General features: G+C 39.0%; 1 protein-coding gene across 1 annotated transcript; it reads left to right on the top strand.

Annotated features, from left to right (window-relative positions):
• The first annotated feature begins 14,426 nt into the window (after positions 1-14,426).
• On the top strand, positions 14,427-15,970 carry LOC135203211 (uncharacterized). The gene is made up of 2 exons (XM_064232964.1): positions 14,427-14,819; positions 15,171-15,970. The coding sequence occupies exons 1-2, from the start codon at positions 14,639-14,641 to the stop codon at positions 15,479-15,481; spliced, it is 492 nt and encodes a 163-aa protein (XP_064089034.1). The 5' UTR covers positions 14,427-14,638; the 3' UTR covers positions 15,482-15,970.
• The last annotated feature ends 2,738 nt before the right edge of the window (positions 15,971-18,708 follow it).

Genomic DNA, 18,708 nt, shown 5'->3' with positions numbered 1-18,708 from the left:
TAGGCTACTTCCAATGAGGGTAATACAAGACATTTGAGTTGAGTTTTCACAAAGTATGATAAAATAAACAAGTAAATAATACACGAGTTCTTTGGCGCCAAAAAAAAACAATTCGAAGGGGTTTTTTTTTTTTTTTTTTTCTGTATAGCGTGCAACGCTGTATGAAACTATCAGCGAAGTCCCATGAAAATTTCAGCCACAGCCCGTTGATGCCCTGTATTGTTAATACCTATAGCGGTGCCAGACGCACAATCATGGCTAAATTTAACATTATATTAGATCAAACCTACTGAGGCTTCGGGGCTGCAATTTGGTATGTTTGATGATTGGAGAGTGGATGATCAACTTACCAATTTGCAGCCCTCTAGCCTCAGTAGTGCTTAAGATCTGAGTGCGGTCAGTAAAAGTGCGGACGGACAGACAATAAGTCATCTCAATAGTTTTTATCATAAAAAACTAAAACTAATGATTTCAGTTCCAAACCTTAGCTATTTCATTTAAAGCTTTACAACGTGAATTTCATGGAACACTGTAGATAGTACTAGGATCCCTGAATCCTGAATAATACCTAAAGTTCTTTGAAGCGTCCCTTCGGTTCCCAGTTGTACAGGGTGTCCATAAAGTCCCAGTACCATTACAAGCATTTATTGCTCAGAATGGTACTGGGACTTTATGGACTCCCTCTATTGCTCTCTGACTTTTACTTTTCGCCCGTTTCCTTGGCTCTTATTCCTGTCTAGCTGATCAACTTCTTTAACGTAAACTGGATCCATTTTAGCCAAGTCCTTTTGAAGAGTTGAGAAACATCACTTAGGGGTTTATCATTCTATTTCATGATGATGATAGTACTAATCCTAATAATGATACTAATCCAGAGAAAACTCATAATCGCATGAGTCAATAAAATGGGAAAGTAAATCCACAGTGATATGTCTGTATTGATTTTGTTACCTAAAATATATAGAAAGCAGAAAGCTTTCGATGACCGAAAGCTTTCTGCTTTTTATATGTTTTAAATAACAAAATCAATACAGACATGTCACTGTGGATTTACTTTCCCAATAATACTATTAATAAAACTCATGCTTAAATTAACTGTTAATGGTCTGTATAATTCCTTGCAATAATCGATGATCTAAAGCGCTGTCACGCCATTCACATTCAAATTAACCCAGCCCACGGTCTAGGCATATCTCTAAACCGTCAACCAGTAACGGCCGGAACGTCAGGGTCCCGTCGATATTTAAAAAAAAAACGGCGCTTTACGTAAAACCTAATCGCACATTCTTCATAAACATCTTGAAATCAACAAACAAACAGATATGCGTAAATGATAAGAATTCACTCGAAGTGTGGATGGACCTCCTCAAAGTGATTAGATACCCTGCTTGTTTTCCCAGTTATGCCGATAAGAAGGATTTTTCAGCACTACACTTCAGAAGGGAAAAAGTACTGCGAGCTACCCGAGAGATAATGAAAGCAATGAGCGTAGCAACGTGATGAAATTCTTTGCGAAGAAACGAAAACCGAAGCGGATGGATGCTGTAGGTAAATAACTCTCGCTTTATCTGCAGAAGTTGATGGAGGACGTGTTCTCGATTTTAAAAAACCATAGTTTTGAAATTTTATCTGCAGGATATGAATCTTTGCAAGCAGTTTAACTAATGATAACATAATAATAAAAAACAATAACAATAATGATATTCCAAACAAAAACTTCTTTCAATTTCCGTCTGAAGATTGAAAAAGAAACCCACAAAATCACTGTATAACGTGTTTACTTATAAGTATTTACATTTTATTTTACTCCACGCTCGAGTACTTTCAGGCCCTATCTGTGGCCCATTTTCAAATGGGCCACAGATAGGGCCTGAAAGTGCTCGAGTGTGGAGTAAAATAAAATTTAAATACTTATAAGTAAACACGTTATACAGTGATTTTGTGGGTTTCTTTTCCAATATTTCAATAATTATATAATGTTTATTCAGGAAGGAAGACTTCGATGGTATGGACACCTGTTACGAAGGGAGGAACGTCATGTTGGAAGACATACGATGGAGATGGAAGTGCGGGGTAGATGGAAGAAGGGAAGACCAAGAAAGAGATGGCGTGATTGAATAGGGGAAGATATGTTATGGAAAGGTATTGACGAGAACGATGCACAGGACAGAAATCGATGGAGACGACTTATTCGTAACGGCCACCCCATTATAAAAATGGGTTAAAGCTGAAAAAGTTAAGTATATCTTAGTTTAACCAGACCGCTGAGCTGTTAACAGCTCTCCTAGGGCTGGCCCGAAGGATTATAGATATTTTTACGCGGCTAGGAACCAATTGGTTACCTAGCAACGGGACCTACAGCTTATTGTGGGTCCGAACCACATTATATCGATAAATTAATTCCTATCACCAGAAATAAATTCCTCTGATTCCGTGTTGGCCTGTTGGCCAGGCCGCGAATCGAACTTCGGACCACCGGATTGGCGGCCGAGCGCGAAAACCACTCGCCCAACGAGGAACTGGGTTAAAGCTGGGAAGAAGAAGAAGATTCAGAAGATGAGCCCTATTCATATGGAGGAGGTAAAGGGAAAACAATGTGGGATGAGACCTCCAGCTTACTCGGACACGTGCAAGATATTCCCCTCACGTATAAGTTGTAGACATTATATTCCTAACTTAACGTGAAGTGGTCTTCGTAATTAATACTCATACTTAGTTACTACTTATACTAACAACAAGGATCAAATAAAAAGGACACAAATGAAAAACGTTCCTGTACTCTCAGTTGTGAGTGGAAGCATAAAATAACTGAGCAGAACCATAAGCCTAAATTCAGTACACCAAATGAATTGAGCCCTGTTTCACCAACGAAAATGAAAATAAATAAGCCATATTCTATTAAAAAATATTGATGTATTTTGTGCTTTTTCATCCTAATAAATAAATCATACTAAATATCCTAAACTAAAATTCCTGTATCTTTAACTAAACGCGAAACACCTTTTTCAGACCTTTTTAGCTCTTCCATAGGGATTCCCCCCCACCCCCCCATAACAAGAACAACAAGAACAACAACAATAGAGAAGTTTGTAGGCTTACTCCCTGAGTAAGCGATAATACTCATTCGTATTACCGCTTCTGTTATCGCAATAAATTTGCACTTTTAGAAGAAGCCTAATAAGTCCATTAAATTGCAAACCATTTTCCTGCGTAATAGGGTACATATATACAAAAAAGAAAAAGCAATAGAAGAAAATAAATGATAATAAAAAAAAACAATGTCTCCCTTCCAAGACACTTGTGCGGCTCCAAATGTTGAACAAAGACCTCTTTATCCATTTAAAACAAAGAAATTAACTAACACCCCTAGGGCAATATTTGATTTCAATTTTTTATAATTTTAAAAACATATCATAATCATCAATGTTATGAATTTTTTCCATAAGATATAAATAATTTATAAGTCCATTTTTGTTGTTGCAGCTCTGACAGTTCTACATTTTTATGATTATCTAAACAAATGGTTCTTCTAGCTTCAAAGGCAGTTAAGTTAAGCATAGCTTAGCTTCACCAGACCACTGAGCTGATTGACAGCTCTCCTTGGCTGGCCCGAAGGATTAGATTCTATTTACATGTTAAGGAACCAGTTGGTTACTTAGCAACAGGACCTACAACTTATTGTGGGATCGGAACCACATTATATCGAGAAATGAATTTCTAATCACCAGAAATAAATTCCTCTAATTCCACATTAGCGGCAGTTGGCAGCGAACTCGGTCTACCAGGCTGGTGGGCGAGTATACGCAACCCGCTCTTCCAATGAGGAACTCTCAAAGGTTGGCGACCCCTGGTCTAGACCAAAGGCAGAGGCAAGCAAAGGTGAACCAGTTGAACTTTCAGTAAATTCTCGGTAGGGAAGATAAGTCAGCTGTGACGAAATAGACTGAAAGAGTAAACTTAAAAATATGTTTGCTGTACGTCTCATCATTTATGAGATTATTATTATTATCATTATTATTATTATTTTCTTTGTTATCATCATTATTATTGTTTTTGTTAATATTATTATTATTATTGCTTTCTTTTTTGCTATTAATAGTAAATTTTATTATTATTATTATTATTATTATTATTATTATTATTATTATTATTATTATTATTATTATATTAGTACCTTAACCGTCAAAAATGAAAATGCAGATGTCAAGTCTTGATCCTCTGGGACGTCTAGTACCGCCCCTCAGACAGTACAAGCACCTCCATTCTAAATATAACGGGGACAGCGGTGAGAGCCCTGCACAGGCTGGACGACGGCAGGTTTGATTGATTGACTTATGTCTGCTAAAACATTTAGCTATAGTTTTAAAGGAAGTGTCTGTCTATAACTATAGTAAATCACATCAACCGTGCATCTGATGTCTAGGCCAGTTCATTACGGCGCTCCTGATTGGCTGTTGATAAGCCAATCACAGGGCTGGAAACTCCCAGTCTCTCTCGAGAGTTCACAGAGGCAGGATGTTTCTTCCATCTCTCCTGAGTGATGCATATTTCAAAAATATCCCTCAGTAGAGGTGGAACATACATCCTGCCTATGTGAACTTTCGAGAGAGACTGAGAGTTTCCAGTCCCTTGATTGGCTTATCAACAGCCAATCAGGAGGGCTGTAAGGGACTTGACCTAGACATAAGATGCACAGTTGATGTGAATCCACTATAGTAGGCTGTCGTTGGTTCACACATGATGTGCGTATTGCATTTTATCACTTTGTTATTACAATTACTTACTCGTACTGGAATACTTACACGCGAAAAGATGAAATAAAACATTGGAAGTAAATGGCAACTTTAAGTAGGGAATTCGAAAAGCTTTTGGGAATTTTGAATGTCTCTGGGAATTCCGGGGGCTTCAAACAGTCACCAAGCTCTGTAGCCTTTGGATTTCTTGCACAATACTAAAGAACAAGCTTCGAAGACCTCAGCCTCTGAAGTCTTTGGAAACGCCAGTTGGATTCTCTGGGAATGCTTCAGAAACTAAAGACTGCTTCAAACGATTCTGGAGTCGTACAGACATCTTCAAGGATACCAAGAAGCCTTCAGAATTCACAGAAGCCTTCTCTCATCATCGGGATTTATATATATACTCATATATATATATATATATATATATATATATATATATATATATACATATTGTAGCTGACCAACACAGCAATGCCAGGGAAAACTGAATATCCACCGCTAAACTTTCACTCACTCTCTCTTTCTCTTGCTCTCTCAAACCCATAATACTCTCTTTCTCTCTCTTACTCTCTCCCTTCCCTGTCAAGATAGTTGCTTCAGTTTCATTGCCCAGCATTATTTGTTTTATATTTCAACACTTCTCACGCCACCCTTCCCATTCCTAATGTGGCTGAACTAGGACCTTTAAGGCATTGATATAATGTGGTTTGGATCCCACAACAAGCTGCAGGTCCCGTTGCTAAGTAAACAGTTGGTTTGTAGCCAGTAAAAAGATCTAATCCTTCGGGCCAGCCCTTAATCAACTCAGTGGTCTGGTTCAATTAAGGAGCATCACTAATCATGTCAGCATTCTAGCTGACCAACACGGCACTGCCTGGGAAAACTGAATGACCACCGCTTAACTTTCTCTCTCTCTCTCTCTCTCTCTCTCTCTCTCAAACCTATTATACTCTCTCAAGGGTGAGGCCCAAAAACCTCAAAGACTCACCAGTCTCTTGAATGCAGCCTTGAAGGGAAGGGTCCAACCCAGAGCCTGCTTCCTCGGAGGAAGGCAGGTATCCTGCCAGGCTGGGGAAGCGGGCCTGGAGAGGACCCAAAAACTTTAAGGGTGAGACCCAAAAGCCCCTAAGGCTTGCCGGTCTCTTGAGGGTAGCCTTGAAGGGAAGGGTCCAAACCAGAGGTTGCTCACTCCATCACTTAGTTTGTATCATAATTCTTCCATGACAAGAATTCATTTAGGGGAATGTGTCATTTGTATTATTGCCATCAGCCTCTGTGTAGATCCTTGCACTGGTTCAGTGGTCCACCCTTGGGAACTTGAGAAATCATTTCTTCTCAGAGTTCATTGACGAAGAAAGTAATTATTGTCTTTCCTGGGATCTCGGAGAAGATATTTTGAAGTTCGTGGAAGAAGCTGGTTTTCTTGACAATTTATAATGTATCGTCAATTTATCTTTAACATTTAATCAATATTTTGGAAATGTAATGGTTTTTATTCCCTTGAGGCCACATTATTTATTAATGGCGATGGTGACCTAGGTTGCAACGTTGATTTGTATGAGGTGAATAAAGCACCTGAAGAAAAGTTCTTAAGGTTACGACTGGCAGCCATGTTTGAACAGGGAGTCCTTCAACCGCCCTCCTGCCCCCACACTACTAGCACGCCTCTCGTTAACATATATATATATATATATATATATATATATATATAGTATATATATATGTATATATATATATGTATATATATATATATATATATATATATATGTACATATAAGTATATATACACATCATACTACATTACATACATACATACATACTACATATATATATTATATCATATATAATATATATATATATATATATATATATATATGTGTGTGTGTGTGTGTGTGTGTGTGTGTGTGTGTGTATGACAGCTGCTGGAGTCAGAGAAAGAATGATATGACAGCCTTTCCTTAACCTTATGTTCATTAGCACCAAATATACGGTCAGTAGACCATTCAGCATTTGGAAAGTTTTCCAGGAGACATGGCAAGACTTTTGATACCCTATGAACAGAATAAGCCCGGTGAAAGGGAAAATGCAAGAAATGGTTCAAAAATCTATCTTTTACCTCCATTACCTGTGAACAGAAACGGCAAGGAATTTTTCTCTGCAAAGCTTATGAACCGAGTTTCGCTACAATATTACAGATGCAACTATGCCAGGATTGCCTGAAATAAGTGGTTTTAGAAGCTGAACCTCGCTATAAGCTTATTTATAAGTGAGACTGGTTGTACTTACCAAGTCAAGTAGGTACATTACGAAGAACAGGTGCAAACTTCTAAATTAGATTAAATACGTTCGGTACGAAATGAGAACGGTTAAATTGCACGATAATGGCACCTTGTGTCAAAATCAATTGTACCTTTGTTGTCCTGTACTGTGCATTGGGTAACATTTACAATTAATTTTGCATTAAAAACAATTATAAACAGACATACAAACCCACTAACTGTTTGAAATGAACGTTTAGATTTCTCAAAATATAATAAGGTGTCAAGTTAAAAGAAAGGTCGTAGTACAGGGCCAGAATGCAGAATACTTATGATTAGATTGTAATTTTTGCGCACATGAATTATATATATTATTTCTGCTTACTAATTTAGCGATTGCATCATCACTTTTCGGGACGTCTTCCAAACGCAGAAGAGTAGATTTATAAAATCACGAAAGCAGAGACAAACACCGGTCCATCCGTGATAAACAAACCTGAAAATAAACATTGGAACATCAGGCAGCAATCACAGGACAACAACAAATAACTTGGATTCAGTTGCACAAGGTAGCGCAGGTGATTTTTTTTTTTTTTACCGGGTGGCCAGCTGCACTGGCAGCATTCAAACGCATCTTCGGTGGCTTAGTGATCGTATTTGAGCAACAAATTGAAAGCCAAACATTCTGCGAGACCCGTGAAGCTGGGTGTGAGCCAAATTCCCAATCACTTGTCTCGCTCTCACGAAAATGACGACGTTTGTCTCGGCGTAAACAACCGTATTCATAAACGAAGAAGAAGAGGAAGAAGAAGCGAAGGTCACGCGTCGAAACCGGTTTTATCCCGATTGAGCACCCAAAGGGCAGTAAGGGAATTTCCCCGCCCACCAGTAGTTGGCAGCCCTGTTTTTTAGCTGCACATTGGTTGTTGGAAGTTGTTGTTATGTTGTTAGGTCTGTTATCGTTTAAGAGCAGTTGCCGATGACTTTGAGCATCTAATGAAGAAATAAAGATAAAAGAAGATAAGGTTTTGGCCACATCACCGTAACTTTCTCCTCTCACCCGGGTCACGTGTTCTCCCGGCATCTCAGCATCGAACAGAGTTACCGTCTACTACACTCGACATTTTTCCCAGGTGACGAATCCCTCAGACTTCAGCCTTTACCCTCCTCCCACGGCACCAGTGACAAGTATGGCCGTTATGGCACTAGTCTCATTCTTGCAATCTACTGGCCTTTCATCTCTGAACAAGTGGGTCTGACACGAGTCGAAATGTTGGTAAACCTTAGACCTATTCACGTACTTTTTTTTTTTCTTCAAGCCAAAAACTCACGTCGGAGATCCAATGACTCGTCCAGTTATCCTTCAAGTAAAGTATTAAATTTTTTCATGAATTAATTTGCGACTTCGGTGTCTAGCGAATAACTTACTTCCCTGGAACATAAGACAAAAATGAACTGACTGGAAACAAAAAACAGACTTCAAATGTTAGTATAACTGCTCTTTAGGAGAGATTTTTTTATTTTTTATTCAAAACATTCCAAATTAATCAACGCCAACTACAGTATCGCTTGACTGGGCGTTTCGGGTGATGGGTGACACAAATAAACAGTAATAATTATTTTTTACGGCTGTTTGCTAATTTTCCGGCAACGATAACGCCTCAGAGCATCCAATAAGATATTTTCTCAAGGTTCTTATTTCCTTTTCTAATTCCTGTGACTGTGACTTTAATCCCCTGGCCTTATATTGCAGATCTTCCATTCACAAAAAGATTTTGAAGACTTTTGGTTTGTTTTGATTAAGCAGGCCTAATGCCAGCACGCACCGTTGCGTAATGGCAGCCTGTACATGAGGCAAGATTTGTAACAGAACTATCTACCGTTGGAAACCGATTCCATGATATTAATCAAACAAATCAAGTTTTGATTTAAGCAATAACCTCATTTCATTTCGACGATCTTATGGAAGTAAATATTAGAACAGAAAATCGCAATTTGAATCAACTGATTACTAAACAAAGAAAACAAACAATATCAACTTCTTCAGAATCTATGCCACTTTTTCTTAAACGGGGGTGGTGGCGGCTCACCAGGGGGTGTCAGCAATTTCCTGGGGAGGCGCGAGCCCCCCCCCGAGGAAAGATAAAAATTCCCTAATTATATTCTTTATTCTCTTAATAAGACTGCGGAACTCATTTTCAGACGTTTATGAAATAATGCAGAAGTATCGCCTTATGACGCTAGTTTCCTATAGTCTACTAGACTAGTTAGACTCGTTGGGCTGACCTTTTTTCGTAATTATTTCCCTCCCTCCCTATCCCTCGAAACCCACCTCTCTCTCTCTCTCTCTTTTTCCTTTAAGTATGGGAGGGAATTTTACTTATAGATCCACACCGATTTCAGTCTGAACAAAGATTTTGTCTCGAGGAGACATGGCATCATCTCTAGAAGAGACGAGCGCGATAGCCTTATATCGGCAGACAAACCCATACATTGAACGTTCTGTGTATGACAGACTTAAGTCGCAAGCCAGCAACCTGGTTGCGACAGATTCCCGCTAAGATCGCTCAGACACGAAGCTCCGCCCACTTTTGCATTCAGACAAGCCCATACACAGTGTTTTTGCGAACGATACAGACAGTCGTTCAGACAATCGTTCAGACAATCATCAGTGCATGGGGGCCTTTAGAAAGGACGTGGTAATAAAAAGGTTAGTGATCTACGCCTAAAGATTTTGATATAGACTGAAATGGCGCAGGATTACTTATGTCGGCTTATGACAAAAAATTTTGCCTAATTGTTTTGCGCCACTGAAACAAACGAACGACAGATTTTAGACGGGTAAAATACAAGTAGAAGACAGTCTAGACTGATTTTTTCCATCTGTCCACCCGCCTGTAGTGTTTGCGTATGGTAACACTGCGTCCCGGGCTTTAGATAGTTACGCTATACGTGTGTAAGTTTTAGGTAAATAAAAGGATATCTGGGTGTACATTTGCAACGAAAAGTGTTTTGATCATTTACTGTATGTGGATTACACCGTTAATATTCGAAATAGGATTTTATTTTTATTGTTGAGTGTAAGCTGAATGTAACTATCCAAAGCCCGAGGCGCAGTGTTACCATACGCAAACACCACAGGCGGGTGGACAGATGGAAAAAAACTCATGAGATGAGAAGCCGTTATCATCCGCTCAGTCAAGTCCGTCAGTCAGGGAACTTTACTTTCGGACAGACTGTACTCTGTCTTTGCAGTGATAAAGTACTTCAACTCATACCACCAGCAGAGCATAATGTTCTCCTGATTACGGAGTCTCTTCACCCAGTGCCCGCCCGGCGCACGTTATGTTCAATGGTTCGTAGCTTGTTGCGTAGAACAGACTTTGTGCGTAAAAACGAATAAAAAAACATTGTCTATCTGCTTTGTTTATGCACGTCAGAGAGTAATCATGTTGTCGTTCGATACTGACAGTACGAAGTGAGTAATTTAAAAAAATGAGTATATGACCGATAACACGGCAAATATTTACGTGTGCTATACTGCTATACAGCAAGAACGCACATTCACATACACTAGCATGCACACACACACACACACACACATATATATATATATATATATATGTATGTATATATATATATATATATATATATATATATATATTTATATGTCTTTTTCTGTAATACAACAGTATTATATAAAGACAAAAGGCCCATAAAACACTATTTGAACGTTGCAACAATATATATCGAGCACTTCCTTCCGTGCTCCTGATCGATATATATATATATATATATATATATATGTATGTATGCAAGTATGTATGTATGTATGTATGTATGTATGTAAGTATGTATGTGTGTATATGTGTGTGCATGTGTGATGAAGACAGGAAAGACACCAGGTGATTGTAGGACGTTGGTGAAGTGTGATTTGTGATGAAGTGACTGACCATTGTTTGTAAGGGACATCTGAATGTAGGAAAGGTTCTGACGGAATGGAGGAGAGATACAACTGTTCCGTTGTATAATGGCAAAGGTGATATTGCTGGCTTTGAAAATCATAGGGTTCATGGCATTAGTTAATACTATACCCGAGAAATATGCAGTAGGATATTGATTAAGAAAGTAAGACAGATGACAAGGGGGATGATAAGGAAGAACATCGTAGTTCTAGATAGACAGAACAGAACACAATATAGAATTTAGGCCAAGCGCTGGGTTCCATGAGGTCATTCAGCTCTGAATCGGAAATTTGCAGTAAAAAGGTTTGAAAAGTGTAACAGGAGGAAAACCTTGCAGTTTCAATATTAAAAAATTGTTAGGAGAGAGTGGTAAAGGAAGATGGAAGGAAGAGAATATGAACGGAGGTACAGTCAAAGAAATGAAAGGGGTTGCAGCCAGGGGCCGAAGTGACACTGCAAAGAACCTTCAGTGCATTGCATGAGGTGCACTGGCGGCACTACTCCACTACGGGGAATTCTAGTCAAGTGTTTACGAAACAGATATGTGACAAAATTTAATATCAAAGTTTACGGGCTTCATGTGTCATGCATAAAAATAAAAAGCTTGCGATAGAATGTATTTAGAAGCACTGTAGAGGGTAACAAGAATGCATGGTATAGCAGGTAAGTTGCCGAAAGTGATTAGGAATTTGTGGGATAAAAGAGAACCGTGTGTTAGAAGTTGCAGATGGGAGAGTGACTGGTTTGTTATAAAAGTGGGCCTGAAAATGTGAAGCACTTATTGTATAGATATAGTGAAAAACTTATAGGAGACGGATAACAGAAACTGTTGTTTGCAAGAGGAGCGAGATGACAGTCCATAGAGATCTGAATTGTCTATGGATGCCATAGTAGGAATGTGTTAGCGATACTGAGCCAGTTTTCCTTTATGGAAGTGTAGTGTGGATTCTGAATGCTAATGAAAGGTAAAGATCGAAGCTGTTGAGATGAACAGTTTGCTAGTAAATATGGCGGAAGGAGAACTAAAAGGGTGAGGAGTATGGAGGCTGCAGAAGAGGTCAAATAGAGTATGACAGGTTAGTGAAAAGAGTACATAATTCAGAACTGTTAGCAAGAGTGCAAACAAATTAGAGGTGAGAGGCGCGTGTGTAAGGGACATCCGGTGCCCTACAGGTCATCCTTCTGTGTATGAAACGAATAAAGTTGTGGAGTTTTCTTCATATAATTTAGAAGTTAAATTACGAAATCAGCCGTTAGTGTTTAGTTACTTTTTCTCTGAGATCAACCCCATTTTAGGAGAAGAGCGCCTCAGTGGCGTGGTTGGTATGGTGTTGACGTCCCACCTCGGTGGTCGCGGGTTCGATTCTCGGCCATTCCACTGAGGAGTGAGAGATGTGTATTTCTGGTGACAGAAGTTCACTCTCGACGTAGTTCGGAAGTCACGTAAAGCCGTTGGTCCCGTTGCTGAAAAACCACTGGTTCCATGCAACGTAAAAACACCATACAAATAAAAGCAAACAAAACATTTGAGAAGTAGCTTTAAGAGCTCATGAGTATGTTTATGTTAAGGTGCCGTGTGATGGATTAGTTCATCAATTTTAGCATCTAACTGCGCAGTATACTTTAGAATTTTATAAGACCACCAGTAAAAAAATTTCTATCGCCACACACTTCAACCCAGGATAATGGAATATTTTCCAAACAGGTAGGTACCCTCTGACAATTAAATGGAGATTAGAGTGTTACTGGAAATTACTGGATACTCCGTCGTGATATGCTGTCGTCATTCTCCTCTCCCAACAAGGTCAGGTCAAGACAGCGCGCCAGAATGTCACTGCGAATACCGTGAAGAATTTACATGCTCTGGCACCACGCTGTGCTTGCCTCACTTTTTTTTTTTCTCGCATCTGCCTTGTGCGTCTCAAAATGATTTGCATGTCTGCTTTCATTTTTGATTCATGAAATGAGGTGAGCGATTTACATCATGCCATACGTCATCTAGTGACGTTGCAACACGGACTCCGCCAATCATTGAAATCACTACTAATTTGAGAGGCAGGGTGATGAAATGAAAAACAAATGAGAATAATATGAAAAAGCAGACTAAGATCGCTGTCCACAGATAGAGGATGGGGGTAAAAATTGGCACCGAACAGGAAAACCCTAAAGTCGTTACCGTCAGCCGCATATTTTGTGTGTGGTAAGACTTGTGTTTAGAGGATGGATGCTGCCTGACAAATGTTATAAGAATTACTACGAAGCTGGGAGTTTATATAGTATGTCAGTTTAAAAGAACGATGACACACACACTCACACACACATACAAAAGTATTTAAATATGTATACACTATATATATATATATATATTTATATATGTATATATATATATATATATGTATGTGTATACATATATATATATATATATATATATATATATATATATATATATATAATATGACGTTGGTGCTTCCGTGACCTAGAATATTTTACGGCACTTCCGTTATATTCCACTGTGCCTCGTTTGAGAAAAATAGTTAATTATGTTGGACTCAAAATGGGAGGAAAAGGGGCTCGTGGGACCAACAATTTCATGCCCAAAGATACCCCGAGAAACAAAATGCTGACCCCATCTCGAATCAACCTTTTAACGGGAAAAGGAGCCTTAAATTCTACTTACTTCTAATTCCATTTTCATGATTACTGAGAAAACTTGCATTTCAATCTCCTCGGTGCCAGTGACCCGGTAATTGCGACGTCCTATTATTCACAAACAGTTAATCAATCAATCAATGGCGACGGACGTCTGAGAGACGTCCTTAGCTTTTTCTTCTGATTCCTATGCCTCACTTTGTACTTCTCCTCTTGCCTCCGTTTTCCCCTGGCTCTTATAACCTTTTATCTTTCGAGAGGCTGAAAGTCGATCGCCTCCTTCAGGCAGTGTCCTACTTTTTATTCCCCACTCCTTTCATTTTTTCCTTCGGACCTGGGCTGCCTAAGGACACGGGGTACCTTTACATTAGCCAATGTGTTTAAAGAAATAACCTAGTTAATTTCTCGACATATTTCATTCATATTTTTCTAAGTATCTTTTTACCCAAACAAAAAACTATTCTTTAAACTGCGTAATAGAATGCGCATTAAAGGAGACCTAGAAAGCCGGTTCTTTCTATTCTTAGGAATGATTGCTTTCAAAGCAACTTACAGTCCGCGAGGAGGAGGGAGGGGCGGGGGGAGGATGGAGGGGTAAGGGGGCTGTGCCGTAAGCACTAGAACTCACAAGAATTTGTATGTCTTTTCAACAACACCATCGCAATTTTTTTTTTCTTGCTTACGCAGTGAAAGCCCTACTTTATAATCGATGGCCAATAGCAAGCCAGCTCTGCCGTGGCGTCAGACCAGGCAGCCAATAGCAGGTGACCACCAGCTGAGTCATTGATTGTATATATAGAGAGTCTGCACCCAGGTTCAGGCCAGTATATCCAAGCAAGCCACCTCAGCCTCTGACTGAAGTCTATAGCATTTTCTCAAGTGATAACATAGCAAGAAAAGGGATTTATCCACTGTCTTACGACTAAGAAGGCGCTGATAGTACAAGGCACCTAGCAAGGGCATCAGAATACAGGTCTTTCGTCTCTTATCTCGTCGTTTTCGCATCGTCGTCTCCTGATCTTTCAAGATGTGCTTCTCCAAGAAGGGTGACTCTCAAGTGCAGATTTCTGGCATCGCGACCCTCTGCTTTGACGAGAATGGCAGCTGGTTTCAAGGGTCAATTTCGACAGAGGACGATAGCCAGTTCGCCATCTACGGAATAAAGTCCCCAAGGATTAGGCTGGCACAAGAGGAGATCTCTTCTACAGGTATTTTAAGCTTCACAGTTTTATTTGACACAATTTTCTCTTCAACTTCAAATGAATTGTTATATTTTTAGACAATTAGCAACACTAGCTCTCTTGATAACACATACCTACAAAATTTGATCATTCCTGATCATTCTCATATAATCACCCAGGTTAAAAGTCAATGATATAGCCATAAAGTACAAAAATCATTGCACTTAAAAACTTAAAAAAAAAAAATACGTAAATACTAAATCTGTGTTGTGGCTTCACATACCTCTTACGGCAGTTAAGTGCCTGTCCCTCGAACGCAAAAACTTCACAGCATTCATTTAATTTTGAAACTAATAAGCCATCTTTCTTCCCTTCTAGAATATGGCGACTTCACCTCAGAGGAAGAGCAACCAGGAGTTCCGGTGACTTTCGACATCCGAGTCGTGGACTGCGACGTCGGGGAGGAATATTCCCTCAAGAAGGTCAACGGGAGGAACGGCGAGCTCTGCACCTTCTCCTGCTCCTGCGTCACCTTCACCACCGAGGAAGTCTTCCGAGGCCACAGGGCTGACCTCATAGCTCAGCAGTGCCTGGGTCACAAGATGGCAGGCAAGAAGACCCACGTTTACCGTGGGCCCATCAGACTCCATTGTGCCCCTACGCCCAGGAACTTCCACTGGGTACTTTGAACCCAACCGGAGGAGGATATCAGAGCCACCTTTTTGCACTGGAAGAGTCAGGTACCGTTGATTCTTCCTGGATTGCGATTCTCCTACCGCACATCCTCACGTCCCGAAGACGCGATATAGCTTGGCTAAAGGTTCAGGTTCAGGTTCAAAATGAAGTTATGATGCTTCCCTGATGAAATAACTTTGCCCTTCAATGAGTCTACGAAAGCCCGAAAGGAAGAAGACGTCTTACACTGGAGGAATTCCTTTTGCGGTATCCTGATACGACTCTTCTGTTTACGCCATTAAGTAGCTGGGATACATAGAGCGATTTAGAGCTAAAGAATTGATACCTACGAATATTTATTGACTATGTCATTCTGATGCTGTGATATAAAGTTTCTGCTGTTTGCAACAGACGGATATCATTGTCTATTTGATAGGTTAAGAAAAGCTTTATATTTTAAGGCATAGCAGTTTCTAAAGGATCAATGAAGAATTAGAAATAAAGCTAGTTTCTTTTTATTTTTACACTGACCTATTACCATATACCTATTAACTGAGAAAGCAGTGGTTATGGGTATGGTGGAAGTAATTCCTTGTATAAGAACATCATTTCCAGAGAGAGAGAGAGTATTGGCTGAACATTCGTATTCTGAGAGAGAAAGAGATCATAATGATCTGAGATAATCTACCATTTGCTTCAAGCTGTAATTCAGAGATAGAGAAAGAGACCAATGCTTAGATAAATTCTCTACAAATTGCAACTGAGAGAGAGAATGCGCTGCTTTCTGATGAAATTAGTATTTTCTATTGAAGAACGAGCTAATAATCCTCATACGTGATATCTTTGAATATCAGGCACCTATTTCTATTTTCAAATTTCCATGTTCTAAATTTTTGTTAGCTAGCTGCGAGCATCATTAATACTTGCCCCCACACCAGTTGTCCAAAAGAGCAAATGTCTTCATTCGAGAGAGGCGACTGCTGTTCTCGTACACAATCCCATAGTTGACCCTTGACCCTTAGTTGACCTTTCTCATTCCATTCCCTTTTCGAATTCCTAATGTTAGTTCCCTCTTAAAGGACCTTAAGCATCCTCAGTCCTCCTCAATCAACTATCTTGAAACCCAGCTGACTATACTCGGTTTTTTTTCCCATCTGTCCACCCGGCGATGGTGTTTGCGTATGGTAACACTGCATCCCGGGCTTTAGATAGTTACATTCAGCTTACATTCAACAATAATAACATTATCCTATTTCGAATATTAACGGTGTAATTCGCATACAGTAAATTATTAAAACACTTTTCATTTGCAAATGTGCACCCAGATATTCTTTTATTTACCTAAAACTTACACAAAGCCCGGGACGCAGAGTTACCATACACAAACACCACAGGCGGGTGGACAGATGAAAAAAAAAAAAAAGAGTATAGTGATGTTTTCTGGAAATTTGTCCTAATCTTCATTATAGAAGTTTTTTTTCTGATTTGTATTTGAACAAAGGGATCTATGCGTATTGGAAATTCACCAAAGCCGTTTCTAACTAGAATTTAGTAAATGAATTTTAACTCTTAGATGATCCTCCTTATCTCCAAATCCCTCTGTCAACTGAAAAATTATTCTCTTATATTGCTGTTCGCCCATTCAACTGATCTGATTTTCTTTCTCACAGTCCCCCTATCTTCTTCCCTTGTCTTTGTTTTATTTCCTGATTCTTCCTGAAGCTTTGATTATAAAAAAAATGAGAGAGAGAGAGAGAGAGAGAGATCCTACGACTCTGTTTCCCAATCTAAAGAAAGTAGACCTGAAGACCTCTCTCTTATTGCCTCAGTGGCGTGGTTGGGTTGGTGTTTGCTTCTCGCCTCGGTGGTCGCGGGTTCGATTCTCGGCCATTCCATTGAGGAGTGAGAGATGTGTATTTCTGGTGATAGACTTTCACTCTCGACGTGTTCGGAAGTCACGTAAAGCCGTTGTTGGTCCCGTTGCTGAATAACCACTGGTTCCATGCAACGTAAAAACACCATAGAAACAAACTGAAGAACTCTCGGCATAAAACTGTTCCATGAGACTTATCATTCAAACGTGTTTTATCTTCCGGCAGCTACTTATGGTCAGTTTCGTCTTTCTGATGCTTCTCAAAGTGAGTTTTATCATTTTGATGTTACTCTTACCTCTTCTATTTCGTATTCCTGCTGCAAGTCATACGTCGTTTAAACCTATCACAGTTCTCTGCATTTCCGCTCTCCGAAACTATATCATGTATATGATAATAAAGTCTAATATTTTGGAACTATTTTACTGTGCAAGAGAATTTGGCAACGATTCTGTTCACGCGACTTTGGCAGGGGTAAAAGATCTGTCAAAATTGTCGGAAGAAATAATTGTGCTAAGATTTTGATACTAAATAGCAACAGTCTTTTCGTACTTTTTTATGTTCTTAGTAAAATATTCTCATTATACTGAAGACAGCTGTATTTACGTCTTTACGTGGCGACACATTTACTGTAGGCAAAGCAATGTGGGCGTTCTCAGGAGAGATCTCCAGATCTAATTTCTTGGATATGTTTGAAAAACAGCTAGAAGTTGTAGGATCTCTCTCTCTCTCTCTCTCTCTCTCTCTCTCCTCTCTCTCTCTCTCTCTCTATATATATATATTATATATATATATATATATATATATTGCGTTTTTAAATCTTTTACCTTTATACATATATATGGATATATTATATTATATATATATATATATATAAATATATATATAATTTAATTTTAATCTGAAGAGGGAGACAGCTTTCTCTGAAATATAGTATTTTTCTCTCTATATTTTGGCGTTTTATGGGTCCTTTTATTACACACACACACACATACACACACACAAAACACACACACACACACACACCACACACACACATATATATATTATATATATATATATATATAATAATAGGATATATATATATATATATGTATATATACATGTATATATATAACCCATCTCTCAGTCCCCCCTGCCATTTACTGAATGATCAGTTTCTCCGTGAATTCTCTCAGCAATTGTAAACTACCCAAATACAATTCTCGTATTTTAGTAATTTACCTTCATTCTTATCTATTTATTCCTTTGTCAGTTGATTTGATCTTTCGGTAAGCGATTTCTCTCTAGCTGTATTTCCCATTAGCTGCCGTTACTTCTCTCTAATGTACAGGGTGATCAAAAAGTCATTGTGCACTAATGTTTTATGA

The sequence above is a fragment of the Macrobrachium nipponense genome, chromosome 33 (genome assembly GCF_015104395.2).
Source record: "Macrobrachium nipponense isolate FS-2020 chromosome 33, ASM1510439v2, whole genome shotgun sequence".
Lineage (NCBI taxonomy): Eukaryota > Metazoa > Arthropoda > Malacostraca > Decapoda > Palaemonidae > Macrobrachium > Macrobrachium nipponense.
Note: the sequence above shows the minus strand (reverse complement) of the source record. Positions and strands in the feature narration are given on the sequence as shown.